The 16,643-nt window shown below is 42.8% G+C and overlaps 1 protein-coding gene across 4 annotated transcripts in view; it reads right to left on the bottom strand.

The window, feature by feature from the left end:
* Nucleotides 1–16,643, bottom strand: part of Ppp2r2b (protein phosphatase 2 regulatory subunit Bbeta) — a 531,088-nt gene that overhangs the window by 48,337 nt on the left and 466,108 nt on the right. For all 4 annotated transcript variants that reach the window (XM_008821625.2, XM_008821626.1, XM_008821627.2 and 1 more), the window contains one exon: nt 12,486–12,663. In XM_008821625.2, the coding sequence (XP_008819847.1) occupies nt 12,486–12,663 (178 nt within the window). The remainder of the gene's footprint in view (nt 1–12,485; nt 12,664–16,643) is intronic.

Here is a 16,643-nt window from a genome sequence, read left to right as displayed (position 1 = left end):
GAAGACAAACAAACAAACAAACAAAAACCCCTCACAGAAACCCCTCAGCCCAGAAACCCAGGTCATTCACCACCCATGGTTCCAAAGGGAGATGTATGTTTCAGAGTACATAACTTCCCCTTCATGTTGAGAAGGAGAGAGAGAGAGAGAGAGAGAGAGAGAGAGAGAGAGAGAGGAGCCTAGCAAGGCACTGCTCCCTGTATTATCTAGAAAAATGGAATGATAGATTTTGGCAGTCAATTTTCTCTTCCTGATACTACAGACCTCTCTATCCAAATTATTTCTCTGTTGTTTCAAATAACTAGGTGGCAAAAATAGGACTGGACTCATGGCTAATATACAATCTAGACAGCCAACAGATTGCCATTAAATTAGCCCGGGGGCCTGACAGACCAGCTCTTTCTGACCCCAACTGCTTGCAGCATTCCTTATTAGTGCTAAACCCAGGCAAATTATCTCTGCTAACAAAGGGGGTTAATCTGCCTCTCTGCTGGGACTCTGGAAGCAGCTCTGAGGTTGAGTGGGGGCACAGCCAGCCTGGCAGCTGAGCTCCATGCTTGCAAGGCAGAAGGCGGGAAGGTGAGGGCACTGCTGTGCCAGGCAGTTGCCTAAGGCATCATTTAAAGTAATAATTGAAGACACTGGGAGGTCACCCCTTTAGGGAGTCCTTTCAAACAAATAAGAAGCCCAAGCCATAAATTACATCAGCAGAAGGATGGGGGAGTGGAGAGGATCAGGGAAGGATGATGAAGAGAGTGGGAGGCCTTTTCACCATTCAAGTTTGGAAAATCCAAGCTTTCTACACGTGTCAGTGCCCCTCCCCCTCCCATTATAAAAGATTGACAGAAACCTAAATAAATATACAGAAACAAGTGAAAGTGATCTCTAAAAAAATGTCATTAAATTGTTTCTTTCAGTGAAATTCCAAGTAGGTAAGAAAAAAAACCCTACTGTAGGCTCTAACTCTAGCATGAGCATAATGCAGCTTAAATTTCTACCTGAAAACAATGAGGCAAGACATTGAGATGCACTTAGTGTTCTATCAGAGTGCATCTATATCAGGGCAAGTGTTCCTCCTTTTTCTTTAAAGTATTCACACCATTTCCACATTTTCTTTCCATGAAATAACAATATTTTAAAGTAGAAAATGCTTCAGACAAACTTTATGTTTATTTTATATATGTTACTTCACGCAAGGAAAATTGGATACAAAGTATTTACTACAGTCTGACCATTAAGAAATATAATGAATGAGAGCAAGAGAAAGAAAAATGGAGGGAGTATAGCTGTGTGTTGCAGGCAAGTCAGACCCTTTCTCTCTCCTCTCTCTGTCTCTCTCTCCTCTCTCCTCTCCTCCTCTTCTCTTCTCCTCCCTCCACCTTTTATCTCTTCCCCACCCTGGCTTGTGGTTGCAGTGTCCCAGACTGAATAGAAGAAAGGCTCCTGACCAAATCAAGAGTTTGATATTTTCCCATTTTTCTCTTGCTTCCTTCTTTTTCATCAATCAATGTGGCTGATGCAAAATCAGTGGTGAGCTTATTGGTCATTTAATTTCATTTTCCCAAGATCTCTACAATGAATGTTACCCCATTAAACCAAGAAGATGACAAATATTAAACAGTGGTAGTTTCTTGGTTTAGCAACATCCCTGATAGCTGAGAGACAGGAACCTCATCTCTGTGGGTAAGTTCAAGACAACATTGTGATAAGTATTTTGATTGTAATAAGTGTGGCTCTGAGACCTGGGTTTGGTTTTCATTCCATTTCTATTTAGCTGAGAGAACTTGAGAAAGTCAATTTATCTCTCTGGGGTTCAATTTATTTGCCTTTAAATGAATAGAATCCTATTAACAGCCTCTAAGGATTTTAATTATCAAAAGAGATAATGAAAAAATGATTTAAATGGTTTCTCTACTATATAGAATCCCATTTTTTGAAGTATATGTACCCAAGGATAGCGTTCCTGCACATTGTCTTGAGACTTTGAAGGTAGCTATCCTTGTATACCTCGGACTCATTGCTGCCAATTTTGCTGATACTGACAAGCTTCTCTCTGCCCTGCCCCCAAGTCCTGACTAAGCCAAGTAAGGTTGGGAGAATCAAGGAGGATCTGTTTCTGCAGGGCTGGGCTGTTAAAAACACAGGCTGCACTACCTTTACCTGGGTGAGGTCACCCAAGTTCAAAGGCAGCAGAAGCTCCTTACCTACGTAATGTCTGCCAGTTCTGAGGGTGTGAGATAGTTACATGTTGGCCTTGAACACTGAGGATATTAGGGTTGGATTCCCTTTTAGAAGACATAAACTACTACGAATGCTTTTTAAAATTTTTTTAAAGGATATTAAGCAGTGAGTACAAAGAACATGATTTTATGAGCTAAAAGGACGTTGGTAAGATACTGGCGATCTCCGAACAAGACTTCAGGGAACATTCCTCTCTTAGGAGCTTAAAAAACGCCAATGTGCAAATATTCACAGTATTTGCCAAGTGCTAGGCTCAGACTGAGGGGCTAACAGAGGCACATTATGCCATATTAAACATGTAGGGAGCTTCATAAGACTTTGGCTGAGACACTCTTTATGATTGGGGGTGGGGGGAGCTCTTGGAAGCCCCATAAGCGCAATATCTTTCTACACACATGCCAGGAAGCCTGTAATTGTGCCATAGGTTTCTATCCTAATGGTCTTCTCACGTGTTGCTTTCATCAGGAAGCACTCCAGCTGCTGGGATCCTTCCTGTCTGTGTACTCATAAGACCCTGCAAGTACCTCTTGGACAGTATATGCCACATATTATATTTGATTAGTTTGACTGGTATACTATAGGAAAATTAACTATAATTTGGAGGAAGGAGGCTAAGATTTTAATCACCAAACATCACCAGCTATAGAATCTTGAATGATCTAGAACTTAGAAATTCATGTATGAAAAAGAGGAAGAGTTTCTGGGTGTAGTGGCACATACCAGTAATCCTAGCACTCAAGAGTTCAAGGCATGGGAATGCTGAGCCAGGTCTACATAGTAAGACCCTGTCTTAATAAAGTAAAATACAAAGAAAAGAAAAGATGAAAAAACCCTCCAAGAGATAACATGCATGTGTAGCATACCTGACACTTAGTATAGGCTCAAAAACTGTTAAGCCCTGTCTTCCATCAAAGGCTATATGTTTGTTACTTTCTGTCTCACACTTACTTTGTGTGTGTGTGTGTGTGTGTGTGTGTGTGTGTGATATGCTAGCTTGGTTTGACTGACATACGTCCTTTAGGATGCCCTCACTCCTGTTTCAAATTAGGCTTATTTACAAGGGGTATTCTCTTCAGAGAGTTGGGGTACAAAAGGGAGGAAGTGAACATTTTGCAGGATACACATACTTCCAGTCATTCAACTACTTATTCACCTCAGTGCTGCCATGAAGGGATTTTATAGATGCCACCAAAGATACTAATCAGTTGTGTCTAAGTTAATAAAAAAGGAGATTATTTTGGGTAGGTCTGACTTAATCATTTGTAAGGCATTTAATAGAAAGCTCAGGCACTAACTGGAGATGCAGCTCAGTTGGTAGAGTACTTGACTAGCATGCACAAGATCCCAGGTTTGATCCCTAGCACTCTATAAGTCAGGTATGGTGGCACAGACCTGTAATCCAAGCATTTGGGAGGCGAGGCAGGAAGATCAGAAGCTCAAAACCATCCTTGGCTATAAAGCAAGTTCAAAGTCAGCCTGGTAAACATGAGACTCTGCTAAAAGATAGCTCAGGCCTTCCTTGAAAGCTGCTGGGTCTACAACCTCTGTTGATGCCTTCAATCTTCCCTCCTAACTGCCACTTGTGGACAAGCTTCCAGCCATGCCATAGGGCTCCAATCTGTTTGTAATTTTCCATCCTTTACTCCGTGTCCTGCACACTGCATTTGCTTGGCCAGCCACACAGTTGCAAAGCAAATTCATTAGCATAAACCCATCCCGAGTGTGCATCCCCTCTCCCCTCCTCTCACCTCCCCCCCCCACCATTCAAAACTCTGGTTCTTCTTCTTAGACTGAATTGTGAATGACTCATTGCCCTCCAGATTACAAGGTCAGGGCATCAGGGATGGCATTATATTCTTCATGTTATCTCCAGCATACACAGTAATTACTCAACATATGTTTATAGCTTTTATTTGAATTTATCCTTATGATTCAGGGAGTCTTCTCTAAGCATATTCTCTTTTTCAAGAGTAGAAACTAATAGTAGGTATGGCTAGTCACTCGATCAAGTCATCAAGCCTGTGGAGTGTGAGGTCTAAAACCTATGATTTTCTTAGGAGGGAAAAGTACAAAACAGCATGGCGGGAAGAAAAGTGGGGTGGGAAGATGCTCCCCATAATAGCAGTTGCCATGCATGGAGTCTTTGTCTTTTGCCAGGTGCTCTTCACAGTACTTCACAGAGTACCTCATATAATCCTTACAACAGCACCCTGAGATAGGTGTATTATTATTTGTATTAATTGAAAAGGAAATTGAGGTTAGAAAGATGTCAAATAACTAGCTAATGTTTACACAGATTTTAGGAGATGGTGCTAGGCACAAATCTGGTATATATGATGCCTCAGTTTATAGTCCTGAGTCAAGTGTGGTGGGAGCACATCTGTAATTCCAGTACTTAGTATGCTAAGGCACGAGGATCATCTGTTCAAAGCTAGCCAGGTTTAAAAGGCTCAAAAAGACAATAATAAAGTCACAGTTTAATGCCTAAGCTAGCTACACTGCTCTGTGGAAATGAAAAAATCCCAAGAGAAGTATGCATGGAAAAAATACTGCTGTCTATCCTGACCACATGAGGTTCAAAAGGCTTTCTTCCTGAGGAGAGAGACTGGGGTCATAGTGTCTCCAGGCTAGCATGGGAAATATCCCCACACAAGCAAAGCAACTTGATATCTACAAGCAAGGTAACTGCCCTGGGGGAAACCTGTCGGATGTTTTTACTCTGGGGTGAGGAAGCTACCCTGGCACACACAGACTCTGTGCTGGGCTTGTCATCAGAAGGGATGCTCTTGAGGGCATGTAGTTCAGTGGTAAGGCACTTACCCAGTACCCACAAAACCAGGGGGTATCTGTGATCTCATTTTATATAAAATACCAGTCTGAAATTAATTTGTGCATTTGCTTCCCTGGTAGGGTGAAAGCCATCCAAGACATAAGAAAGAAGTGCATACTAGCCCCCTGTAGTTCCCCTCAGAGCTTGCTTGGCTCCATACCCATTCATTCAAAAGGAAGGAAGCTGTCCATGGTACTAAGAAGCACCATCCTAGAAGCTGGAATCAAGAGTTGAGGCTACGTGCTTCCTGGATGGGGCAGGTGATAACAAAGCCACAATAAGGCTGCTAAGACCAAGGTCCAAGTGTCCAGTTGTTTTCTCTCCGAGGCACCAATGGCTGAATGTATACAAGTCATGGCCTCTGCTAAGCTTTCTAGCTTTTGCTTACATCATGCTTCACCTTACCCTCTAGTCTCCAGGGATGGTGGCCTGCCTAGAGTCCCTCTAACAAGTCATGTTCCCTCCTGAAATAGGCCTTGTGTGTAGTTGAGGGATTTTTCCACACATCTTTGTCAAGTTAACTCACATTCTTCCTCTGAATATATCAACTCAGCAATCAGTTCCTTAGCAAAACCTCTTTTGTTCCCTAGTCTAAAACAGGCCTTTAAAAAATACATCTGCAAGGAGCAAAAACTGTCCTTTATGTCCCTATGAACAAATTAGTATAGGCCTCAAACTATGTCTGTTAAACATCCAAGAAGGTTAGTTCCACCAGTCTGGTACTTTTAATTACTGTGTGTCATGTAGATAAATCTTGGGCAAAGACCAATTGTTCGCAGATAAACCATACTTAGACATATATTTCTTGATCTGCTATGTATAATTTGTCCGTAGGTTAGAGTAATATGGTTCCCTCTGGTTTTCAAAACTACCTAGGCATTATTTATCTCTTGTATTGTCTCACCCCTCCATCATGGTTTCCCCAATATAGGTGCCCTCATTTTTCCCCCTTTCTCCCTTAATAATACCCTTCTCCTATGGTCCTACCTCTCTTGAGCTCCTTCTTTCCCTTTATCCTCTAGGTTCCTTGTATACCCTTCCCTCCCCGCCTCCCTTAAACTAACCCAATTTTTATCCATATCTCCCTTATTAAGGCCTGTATCCTACTGTTCTTATCTTTCAGGTTCTTTCTTTTCCTTGACCTCCCTGGTTCCTTTCCATTATCCTGGTTTCTGTAGTTATGTTTGGATACATACTCACTTATCAGGGTTTGATGCTAGGATCAACATATGAGAGAGAATATTCTCAATAACAATTTCTGTGTGATATACATACAAAAAAATCAACAAATTAAAAAAATGAGTTATATTTGAGAAGGAAGCATAAAAATTTACATCATGTTAATTAGTAGAGGAGATAAACATTACCATTGAACTCTACCCAATGACTTTATAGACATACACAGGTGCCAAGGACCCTAGTGCAACCAATTATGACTAGTAATAATCAGATAAGCACAGATGAGAGATGCATGTGCCAACATCTCAGTGTTATTAGCAAAAACAATGAGCCTTTCTGTACAAAACAGTATATTTTAAAATGAAATGGAAATCTTTTTTAAATGTTAAACTCATTCAATTTTATGTCTTACAGGGCTTATACTGAGTTCAATATTGTATAACTGTATTAATTCAAGTGAACCTAAAAATTTTATAGCTACTTTTGAAAGATATGTATCTTTGCTCTGGAAACTGTTATTGAGTATGTTAAAGCTGTAATGAAATGGTTCTTCTAAAAAAATTTAAAAATATTAAAAAGTATATTTGCGTACTAAATTTTCATCTCTTGAAAAACTTGTTTCAGTTCACAACTAAACACCCATTAGTGTGATTATGATGCATGTCATTCTGAAAACAAAATTTTGTTTATTTTTTACTTTTGCTTCCTCAGGGTTAGTGCAGTGCCTGGAACAAAACAGGGACCCAAAGCCTGTATTTTTATATCATAGAACTCATGTTGGAGTAAGAATTGGCCAACTGATTCTTATCTCTCCACTCCCCAAACAAAGAGTTCAAGGATTCTGAGTATACAATGGCCTTAAACAAGAAGCAGAAACATATGTGTGTACACATGTGTGTACAAGTGTGCATGCTGGTGCCAGAGGATGATGTTGGGTATTTTGCTTTATAACTTTCTGCCTTATTCTCTTGAGACAAGGTCTCTCAGTGAACCCGAAGCTCACTGTTTTTGCTAGGCTGGTTGGCCAGTAAGTTCCTGGGATCTGCTTATTTCTGCCCCCTCAGCACTATGGGGTCATAGGCATGCACAACTTTTTAATAGATGTTGGGGATGCAAACTCAGGTCCTCATGCTTGTGCAGTAAGGGCTCTTACCCACTGAGCCATCTCCCTAGCCCCAAAGAAGCAACACTTTGAGAGCAAGTTCCATTTATTAAAATCTAAGGCCTACCTTGCCTTAGAAAAGTACTAATCCTGAAATGGACTCTTGATGCATGGAGACCAATTTGTTCACATTAAGCCAGGGCCCGTTATATAGGACAGGGGATGGCTGGCTATGGATCTTGGAAGGAGAGGGCTTGTGGCCAGGTGACAAAATTTAGGAATGCCCTGCTCTAACCTGGTGCCAAATGCAAGACCCTGGACCTTAGAGACCCTCAAATATTTGCTAACTAGGATATAAGAAGTGACATCTTGGGGCTGGAGAGATGGCTCAGTGGTTAAGAGCACTGACTGTTTTGAAAAAGACCCAGATTTGAATCCCAGCACCCACATGGCAGCTAGCAACTGCCCATAACTCTAGTTCCAAGGGATCAGACAGCCTCTTCTGTCCTCAGCGGGCATTTGCATGACACAGGTGTACTTACCTACATGCAGGCATAACACTCATACACATAAAATAAGAAAAAAAGAAGTGACATGACATCTTGTTAAGATTAGCCAATTCCAGAGCCAAGGAAGGAGTCTAGAATTGTGAAAATGACCCAGACAATGGCTGCACCAGAGTAAAACTCGTCATCTAATACTCATCTTCTCTAGTTTTCTTGTATCTTAAGCAATAATTATGACTGTATCAGACCTTGTTTGTTGATCATTTGCTTAGTAAGGCACTTCCCTAAGTGTGTGTGTAAGAGAGAGAGAAGGAGAGAGAGAGAGAAAGAGACATCTCAAAATCCTCTTTGATAGACAGGATGGAAGCAGAGAAGCAAGAGCCTGGGTTAAATAAGAAACATGTGGGGGCTGGAGAGATGGCTCAGCGATTAAGAGCACTGACTGCTCTTACAGAGGACCCAGGTTCAATTCCCAGCATCCACATGGCAGCTATAAACCATCCTTAACTCCAGTTCCAGAGGAATCCGAAACCATGTTCTGGCCTCCACGGCATTGCATGACACGGGTACACTCAGGTGCATGCAGGCAATACACTCATACACATAAAATAAAAATAATAAAATATTTTTTTAACAAAGAAACATGAAAATGTACAGAAAGTGGTCAAGCTGTGTAAGAACTCTCTGGTTATCAGACTCCAAAGCCTGTGTTGTCATCCACAGTGTCAGTGCTGTACTTACTAACTGCCAGGCTCTGGAAGCCATGGCTTTTCCCTAAACTGTACCTCTATTTTGCTTTCTTACTACTGAGTTAATACTTGACATGTACTTTGCAATTTGAATGAATTTTTTAGTATCTATGAACTTAGAGGATGTATGTTTTCTATCACTTACTATCATAAACATGCAACTAGGAAACAGGCCACGTATATCTTTAAAGCATCTTGCCTGCCACCCAAGTGGTACCCACACCAGGATTTGTGGTTAGATTATTGTATTTCAAGCTGGGTTTCCTCTGTCTTCTTGGTAGATAAAAGGCAGAAACATGTGCCAAGCAAACATTTAAGATGAGGATAGCGGTTGGCATTTTTCTGAGACTGTTTTGAAAAAGGGCCACCTCCTCCCCCAGAGGCTGCTACATTTGACTGCTGAGAGGCAAAGGGGACCCCAGTTTGCACAGCCTTCTTGCCTAGGGCCGTCTCACTGAAAAGTATGATATAGATATCAGTTATCATCATCCTCATGATGACGATGATTATTTTACATATGGCTGCTTTAAGGGTGAGTGCTACGGTCTCATTTGTATGCCAGCATCTGGCAGGCTGTCATACATCTGCAGAATATAACCTAAACTGCACTATTAATATTTCCCCTTTGCATTCTCCTCAAGGCATCTGTCTCTTCAAATGCCTAAGAAAGTTCCTTGCCTTCTTGAAGGCCTGGAGGCAAAATTCAGAATACACGCCACCTAGGTTGGAGAAGCAGAAGCTCCAGTGACAGCCAGCTGAGCCTGCACAGATTTATAGCTCTTGGCATAGATGTGAGGAAGGAAAGGGAACCACTATCTACATTCATTCCATCAGCAGCTTCGCAGCCAGGAAAAAATCCACAGGGAGAAGCTTCTCCCTGGCCCATACAGCATGCCATGTCTGTTCTGAGATCAACAAAAGCTATCGAATCATGATCCTGAAGATCAGTTCTTAGTGTCTCCAAATAGTGCCAAAACCTGGTTAAAAATGCTTTCCCTAAGAAACCTTCAGGGATCATGGGGCATCTCTGTGGTAGAGACTAAGCAGCAATGTACTGATACTAGGTCTTAGGCACACAGCTTGAATGCACTTCCCAACTTACCCTGCAGTTAGAGGTGGCAATGTGATATGGCTGAGTTCTAGCCAATGGAATGCATGCTCTCTTGGGGCCTGGCTTATGGGACTCTCCCCTGGGTGGTCCTTCATGACCTGATTTTTCTGTCCTGCTATAGATAAACATGGCAACACTGGGTAGCTATGAGATGGAAGAAGCCTGAGGCTCTGTTTTTGATTGGATAACCATGCCTGCAGGTGAAGAGCTCCAATACTGAACAGTATTGGAGGAAATAATCTTTTATGTGTTTGAGCCATTATGGAATCTATTTTGCAGCAGAACATTTGGAGCTTTACTTGAAGATCTTTTCTTTGTATGTGTGTTTGTGTGTGTGCAGTAGCTTGTGAGTGGCATGTATATTATATGTGTGTATGTTGCACGTGGAGGCCACGGGACACTCTTGGCTGTTCTTCAAATGCTGTTTAATGTTTTTAGTCTCAGACAGTCTCTTGCAATGTCCTTTAACTTACCAAGTAGGCTAGGCTGGCTGACCAGAAAACTTATCTCTACCTCCCCAGTACCAGTATTCCCAAAGTGCCAGCATTTCTAGCTTATTTTTATCTGGGTTCTGGGGATCAAACCCAGATCCTCATGATTGCACTTTACTAAGCTGTTTCCCTAGCCCAGCTTTACTACTTTTCAAGGTTGGATTCCCAGGTTAGATTTCATAATGAAGTATTTTCTGGCTCTCTCTGCTCTGCCCACTGACTATGACTTAAAACTTGCCAAGTGCAGCTAACTTTCATATGAAAATTCTCATAGAATTTACACTCTCATGTGAGCAAACTAAAAACACACACACAAAAACATTTCAAATAGTGGTGAGCACTATGAAGCTAGCAAGAATACAGCTGTTGATTGGTGGCCACTTGGAAGTTAGTGGGAGAAAGTGTCTCTGTAGAGGACACATTCAGTTGAGGCTAGAATAATGATGTGACTAGCTAGTTTGTGAACTCTGGGGGCAGAGTTCCAGAAAAAGGGAGCAGAAGTTGCAAAGAGGAGAAGAACAAAGTTTGGCCAGGAATGAAGTGGTTAGCTGGCTTGGGTTAGGGAAGAGTGATATGAGAGGTACCAAAGATGAACTCAGGGTCCAGATAGTATGGAATCCCCTTGACCCAGGTTAAAAACTCAGAATTTTCAGTTCAATAGAAAGTTACTAGGGTATTGGCAGCATGGCAAGAATGCTACATTGTCACAGGGTGACTGATAGGCAGGGCATGTGCGGGGCAGGAGAGTAGACACACGGCTGGAAAACAATAGTGGCTTGTCAGTGTGGGTTGGCACGAGTGGGGATGGTGACATCTGAGTTGTTGGAGATATATTTTAGAAGAAGCATGGGCAGGGCTCATGGATGGGTCGGGTTGGGAGGGCAGGGGAAGCTGGCGAATGAAAGAGAGGAATCAAACTGATTTGGAGCCAGTGCTTAACTCTCCAAGCAATGAGACCATGAGCTGAGTTGGGAACTGGAGAGAAAAGTCAGGACTTGGGAAGAATGAAACATGTTAGATAGTCAATAAAAATCTGTTTTTATCATTAAGTGCAAAGTCAATATACCAGGGCCAGAATACTGGCCTTAGATACGCATTCAGAAATATTCTTGACTTTTATAAATTTTAGTTAAATGTAAGATAATAGTGCTTATAGTTTTTATTTCGTTTGAGATGCTGAATATCAAACTTGATGCCTTATGCTTCTGAGCAAGCGCTCTGTGCCCATAGCCTCACTGGGTTGTTATTCTAAGAATACCCTTGAGGGGTCCAAGAGACAAGGAGATGTGAGGACTTGAGAACGGGTGGTGAAGCTCAGTTTTCATGTGGATTTTGGTTGAAGATGTGTCCAATCTGTGAAAACTCCATATATACACATATATATGTATATATGAAATTCTCTCATAATGTGAGTGTCCATATTATATTTCAATAGAGAGGCAAAACCCAGATATTTAAAGTTCATGGTACACATGCTGGGATCTCAGTAAATGACAGCCACTATGATACAACAGAAACCATCTCCCATATACCTGCAGCCTATATTCTTCACATTTATGAATCTTTTATTTTGAGACAGGGTCTTGCTATGCATCCATGACTGGTCTCAAACTCACTATGTAGACCAGACTGGCCCCAAACTCAGAGATCTGTCTGCCTCTGTCTCCCTTCTGCTGGGATTAAGGTCATATGCCACCACTTATGAATCTTTTAACAAATGAAGGAAATATAACTTAACTCCAGGTCTTCATTATTGGTAAATTTGCATCTTTTGGGGGGGGCAGGGTCTCATGTAGCATGAACTGGCTTTGAACTCACTATGCTGTTGAGGATGACCTTGAACTTCCTTTTCTCCAGCTTCCATCTCCTGGGACAGAGGTGGGCCCCACCATATCTGATTTATGTGGTACTACAGACTGAACTCAAGGCCTTGTCCATGCTAGGTGAGCACTCTACCAACTGAGCTATACACATCCCTAGCCCAGAATTAATTATAACTAGAGCCATAAATTCCATTGCATGAACAAATGATTCAGAGTGCCATTACAGAGCTAGCCCTGGTACCCTGCTCATAATTTAATATTTTACTAACATTATTGCTGGGATGAAGGAGTTTCACAGAGGCCAATTTATTTGGAAAAGGACAAGTCCTTCATAAATGCCAGACATTGCCATGTAGATTGTTCATTCCTATTGCTTTTCCCCCCCAAGCCCGCTCTTACCTGGGTAACTCTTGAGTCAGACCAATGGATTATTGACTTACAAGGAAAGGATACTAAAACTCTGATTGGTTATTTCAAAGTTCCACAGGTTAATCCTCAGGTCATCAGCAGACATGTAGGTCTCATAGTCACTGTTGACAGATATGGAGTTGATGTGGTATGTGTGTGCATTAGCAAACACTCTTCGTGGGGTGGCCTCCACCATCAGATCCATGGGTCTCAGGACAGGCACCTGGATGTGAGAGAACCACAGTACTCAGAATGGAAACTTTTTCTTAGTAAAAGGGTGTACACTCCATGTCTACCTCCACACAACAGATCACAACCACCATGAGGAAGCCTAGTGCTACGGAAACCACCTGCTCTTCTCGTCATGTTCTGACCTTTTCAGCTGTACTTGGTCACCTGGCACTGGTGGGAAAGTTCAGCCTTTATAAATTTGGAACTTTTCTCTAGTGCTCTCAGGGGGCTTAAATTCCATTGTAGGGATGTTGTCTTCAGAACTCTTGTCCCTGGCTCCCCTCTCTCTTTGTTTAACAAAACAAAGCAAATTCTACAAAGCACATGGTGGGAAATCTGAGGCACATGTCATCCAGTGTCAACCTGAAATCATCCTTCTAATGTTCTTACATCATGACTTTGGAAGGCCAAGTTCTCTCCTCTCCTGGTTTTGTTCTCAACCTTTAAGGACATTTCAGGAAAATGTATAACCATTCAAGACTCTGGTAACCCCAACTGAGCCATTAGTATACAGGGTACCCATCACGTCCTGGTTGACCTGGGAACATCTTTGCTTATACTACTGTCTTTCAGCACCGCATTCAATTGGTCCCAGTTTGGACAAATTAATGGTCATCTTACTAAAATATAGAAAGTGCTCAGTAAGTGTTTGTTGAATGACTAAGAGTGAATGCCCATAAGTATTTTCTTCTTGGCAAGCTAGAGAGTTAGAAAGTTAATAGTGCTTTTTAGAAAATATTAAAAAAGCCACATTGCTTTTCTCTATCTTTGAATTCTGGGTTGAACTGGCTCCTAAGAAAGTGAGAGCATAAGTACCTACAAAACCCCAAACAAACTAAACTATATAGCACAGATGCAGTCCTTTAATAGAAACAAGAAAATAAAGAACTACGAGCTATCTTTTCTTCTAAGAAAATTATCTCTTGCAACTGAGCCCTAGCTGACGTGATAGCAAATGGTAAATTAAGACTTCAGCCTCTAGATCATCATCACCCTAGGTGGTGTAGTGAGGGACCCTAAAGTATAAGCTGGCTTTCAGAAGGGCAGTCGCCCAACAGCATAACCTTCCAGAAGGCGGAGCTCCCCCAATCCGAAGCTGGAGTTCAAGTCATATGTGCAGAACTTTAAAATCTTATGATGGTTCCAAGGAAATATAGAACTAGAGGCAGATGAGATGCTGGGTACTCTGGATGACAATGTGACTGGCAGGTATGTGTAGTAAATCTGGGGGCTGCTGCATGCCAGGATGGAGGACAAAGGGTCAACCTCTGAGGATCCCATGCCAGCCATGGGTAATGGTTCTGTAGCACATACCTCAGTGTGGGAGGCCTTGACTCTGAGCACAGGTCACCACTGACTGATGAGCCAGGATGTGCTGTAAGCTCTGGACACTTAAAATGATACTGAGCCAGGCATGGTGGAGCACGCCTTTAATCCCAGCACTCAGGAGGCAGAGGGAGGCGGATCCCTGTGAGTTCAAGGCCAGTCTGGTCTACATAGTGAGTTCCAGGAGAGCTGGGGTTACAGGGAGACCCTGTCTCAAAAAGACACCCCCACAAAAAGATAGCTGAACCTGCTGTGCCCACATCCCTTTGAAGGTGGTTGTGGGGATTTGTTGAGGTGATCGCCACCCATCCCATATACTTTTTCAGCAACATCTATTGATCACTGTACAAAGTCCTGGGGTCTGCCATCACATGGCTGACTTAGCCAGAGGGTCAGACATAATATGAATGATTTGAAAGGAAAATGGAATAAGTGCCCCTGAGTGGCAGCATAATGCCAGGGGAGACTTAGCCAGGCTAGGGAGACCACAAGAGGCCTTCCTGAGGATGAATGAGTGGGTAGGAATGTGAAAGATCAATTGTACTTAACCAGGCCAGGCAGGAAGGAGGTTCTAGTTAGGGAAATAGATGTGTAAAAGCAAGCCCTGCAAAGCAAGTGTGAGGTGCTGTTAGGTCAGCACAGTTGAAGTGGAGATAGCGATGGAGGTTATGCAGGAGAGAACATGCCAGAGTATACTGGAGGAGAACTATAAGGAGGAGCTCTGCTACTACATCAAGTGGACTGGGAAGAATGGCAGGGTATGCAATAGCCTGGACACGATCAGATCAGGGTTTGATCAGACCTTTCTAGATATGTAGTGGAGATGAGTTAGGGTACTGATGACCAAGGTGTGTACCAGAGAACACCAACTTAGGACCTGCCTGAGTTAAGGCTTCCCAATGGATAAAAACAAACTTTCCCCTTAGGAACTTGGCCCTGAAATAGTTAAATTTATGCCTTTTTTTTCTTTTTTCTTTTTTTTTTTTACTCATGCTTCATACAAAATCCCAGGTAATTCTTTCAACAACTGTAAAACAACTAGCACAAAGCACCACTACAAACAGAAAACTCAGCAGAGAGAGGCCAAATCACTGACCCAGGGTGGCCCAGACATGTGAAGGCACAAACAGGATTTGATCTCAGGATCCATCTAACTACAAAGCTAGTGTTCTTTCCTCATTCCACACCATGCAAGAATATCAAGCAGGGTAGGAAATGATCGATGCTTTCTAAGTGACCCGAGTCAATCTCCAGGAGGTTTTACAGAAGAGGCAGCATTATTGATGCGATAATGATAGTGGTACCCACGGTCGTGCTGTGGGTAAGAAGCCTCCATAGACATCACAGGTTTTCATAGTAAGTTAACAGTGCTTCTGTTCTGTGTGCTTTCAGAAATGCATGCCATGTTTTTACAGTTGGTCACAAAGACACTCACACCTGGACCCTCTGAGTGCTGCCCTACTTACTCTGCTCTCCAGAGATGCCTGAATGCCAAGTGGGCACCTAGGACCCAGAGCAAAGAAGTCTACCCATCTTCCTTGCAACCTTGAACCTCTAACCTGGCCTTCCATATCAGCACTGGGTCTGCAGATCACGCCTGTGGCTATGTTGATGCAGAAGGGAGCGTGACAATGGGATAAAGAGGCATTACAAAGTGGTAGCTGCCAGCCCAGAGCTGCTGCCTAATGTGATGGGCCTGGCTGCTAATGCAGACTGACACAATCCATGATGGGCCACGTGATGGGGAAGAGCTCTGAGCAGGTGTCTAGGGATGAAGCCTCTGATGCTTTCCATAGATAAAGCATGTGTGCACATACGCATGCATGTGCATGTATATATTATGTGTACACAGGTGTGTCTGTGTATGCATGCAGGCGTGTGTGTGTGTGTGTGTGTGTGCGTGTTGAATGCTGCTGCTCATGGTATTCCAGTATTATTCCTGTGCTCAGGTAAAGGCTTGTCCTCTGCCCATTGATTTTCCTTTCATGAAAGAGGGAAGTCTGCAATTCAGGAAGATCAGATGGGTGGATTAGGCAGCCATCTTGTTGGGACTGTGTTTCCTATATGGTTCTGATCACTCTTTCTGGGACCATGCACAGAGAAGAGGGAGGCATTATTCCCAGAGGCACAGGCAATGCTTAGGCTTTCTTGGGAAAGTGTTGCAGAGGACTTCCTGTGCTGTATGCTAGCCATGTGTTTAGGGCCCCAAATGTTACCCCGATCCCAGCCATGATCTCACTCAGCCTCTCAGGAACTGGCACTGAACAGGGCTGGTGTTTGCCAGTGTCATGGAGGAAGCAGGATGTGGAGCTGATCTCAGGTAGCCTGGTTCCCACTTCAGCACATAAGGGTCACAAGTGAAAACATGAAACCACCAGTTTTGCAACCACAGAGTGGCCCGATTTTGGTAATTTCCCATAGTTCAGCCCAATGCTTTGGAGAAACATGCTGTGGGGATAGGATGTTGACTCAGGGTGCATAAGGTACGGAAGGGCTGGTGGAGCCTCCTCATCACATCCATGTGTGCCAGAGGACACAATGGGACACCATGAGCCTTCAGGACTCTTGGCAAGAATGCTTGGATTTCGAATGATATCTTATTAAAGCCCTGTCTGTGTGAATGAGAAAAGCTTGAAAACAAGTATC

Source organism: Nannospalax galili, unplaced genomic scaffold (assembly GCF_000622305.1).
Source record: "Nannospalax galili isolate Female #2095 unplaced genomic scaffold, S.galili_v1.0 scaffold328, whole genome shotgun sequence".
Lineage (NCBI taxonomy): Eukaryota > Metazoa > Chordata > Mammalia > Rodentia > Spalacidae > Nannospalax > Nannospalax galili.
The sequence above is the reverse complement of the archived record's forward strand: the minus strand, read 5'-3'. Positions and strand labels throughout refer to the sequence as shown.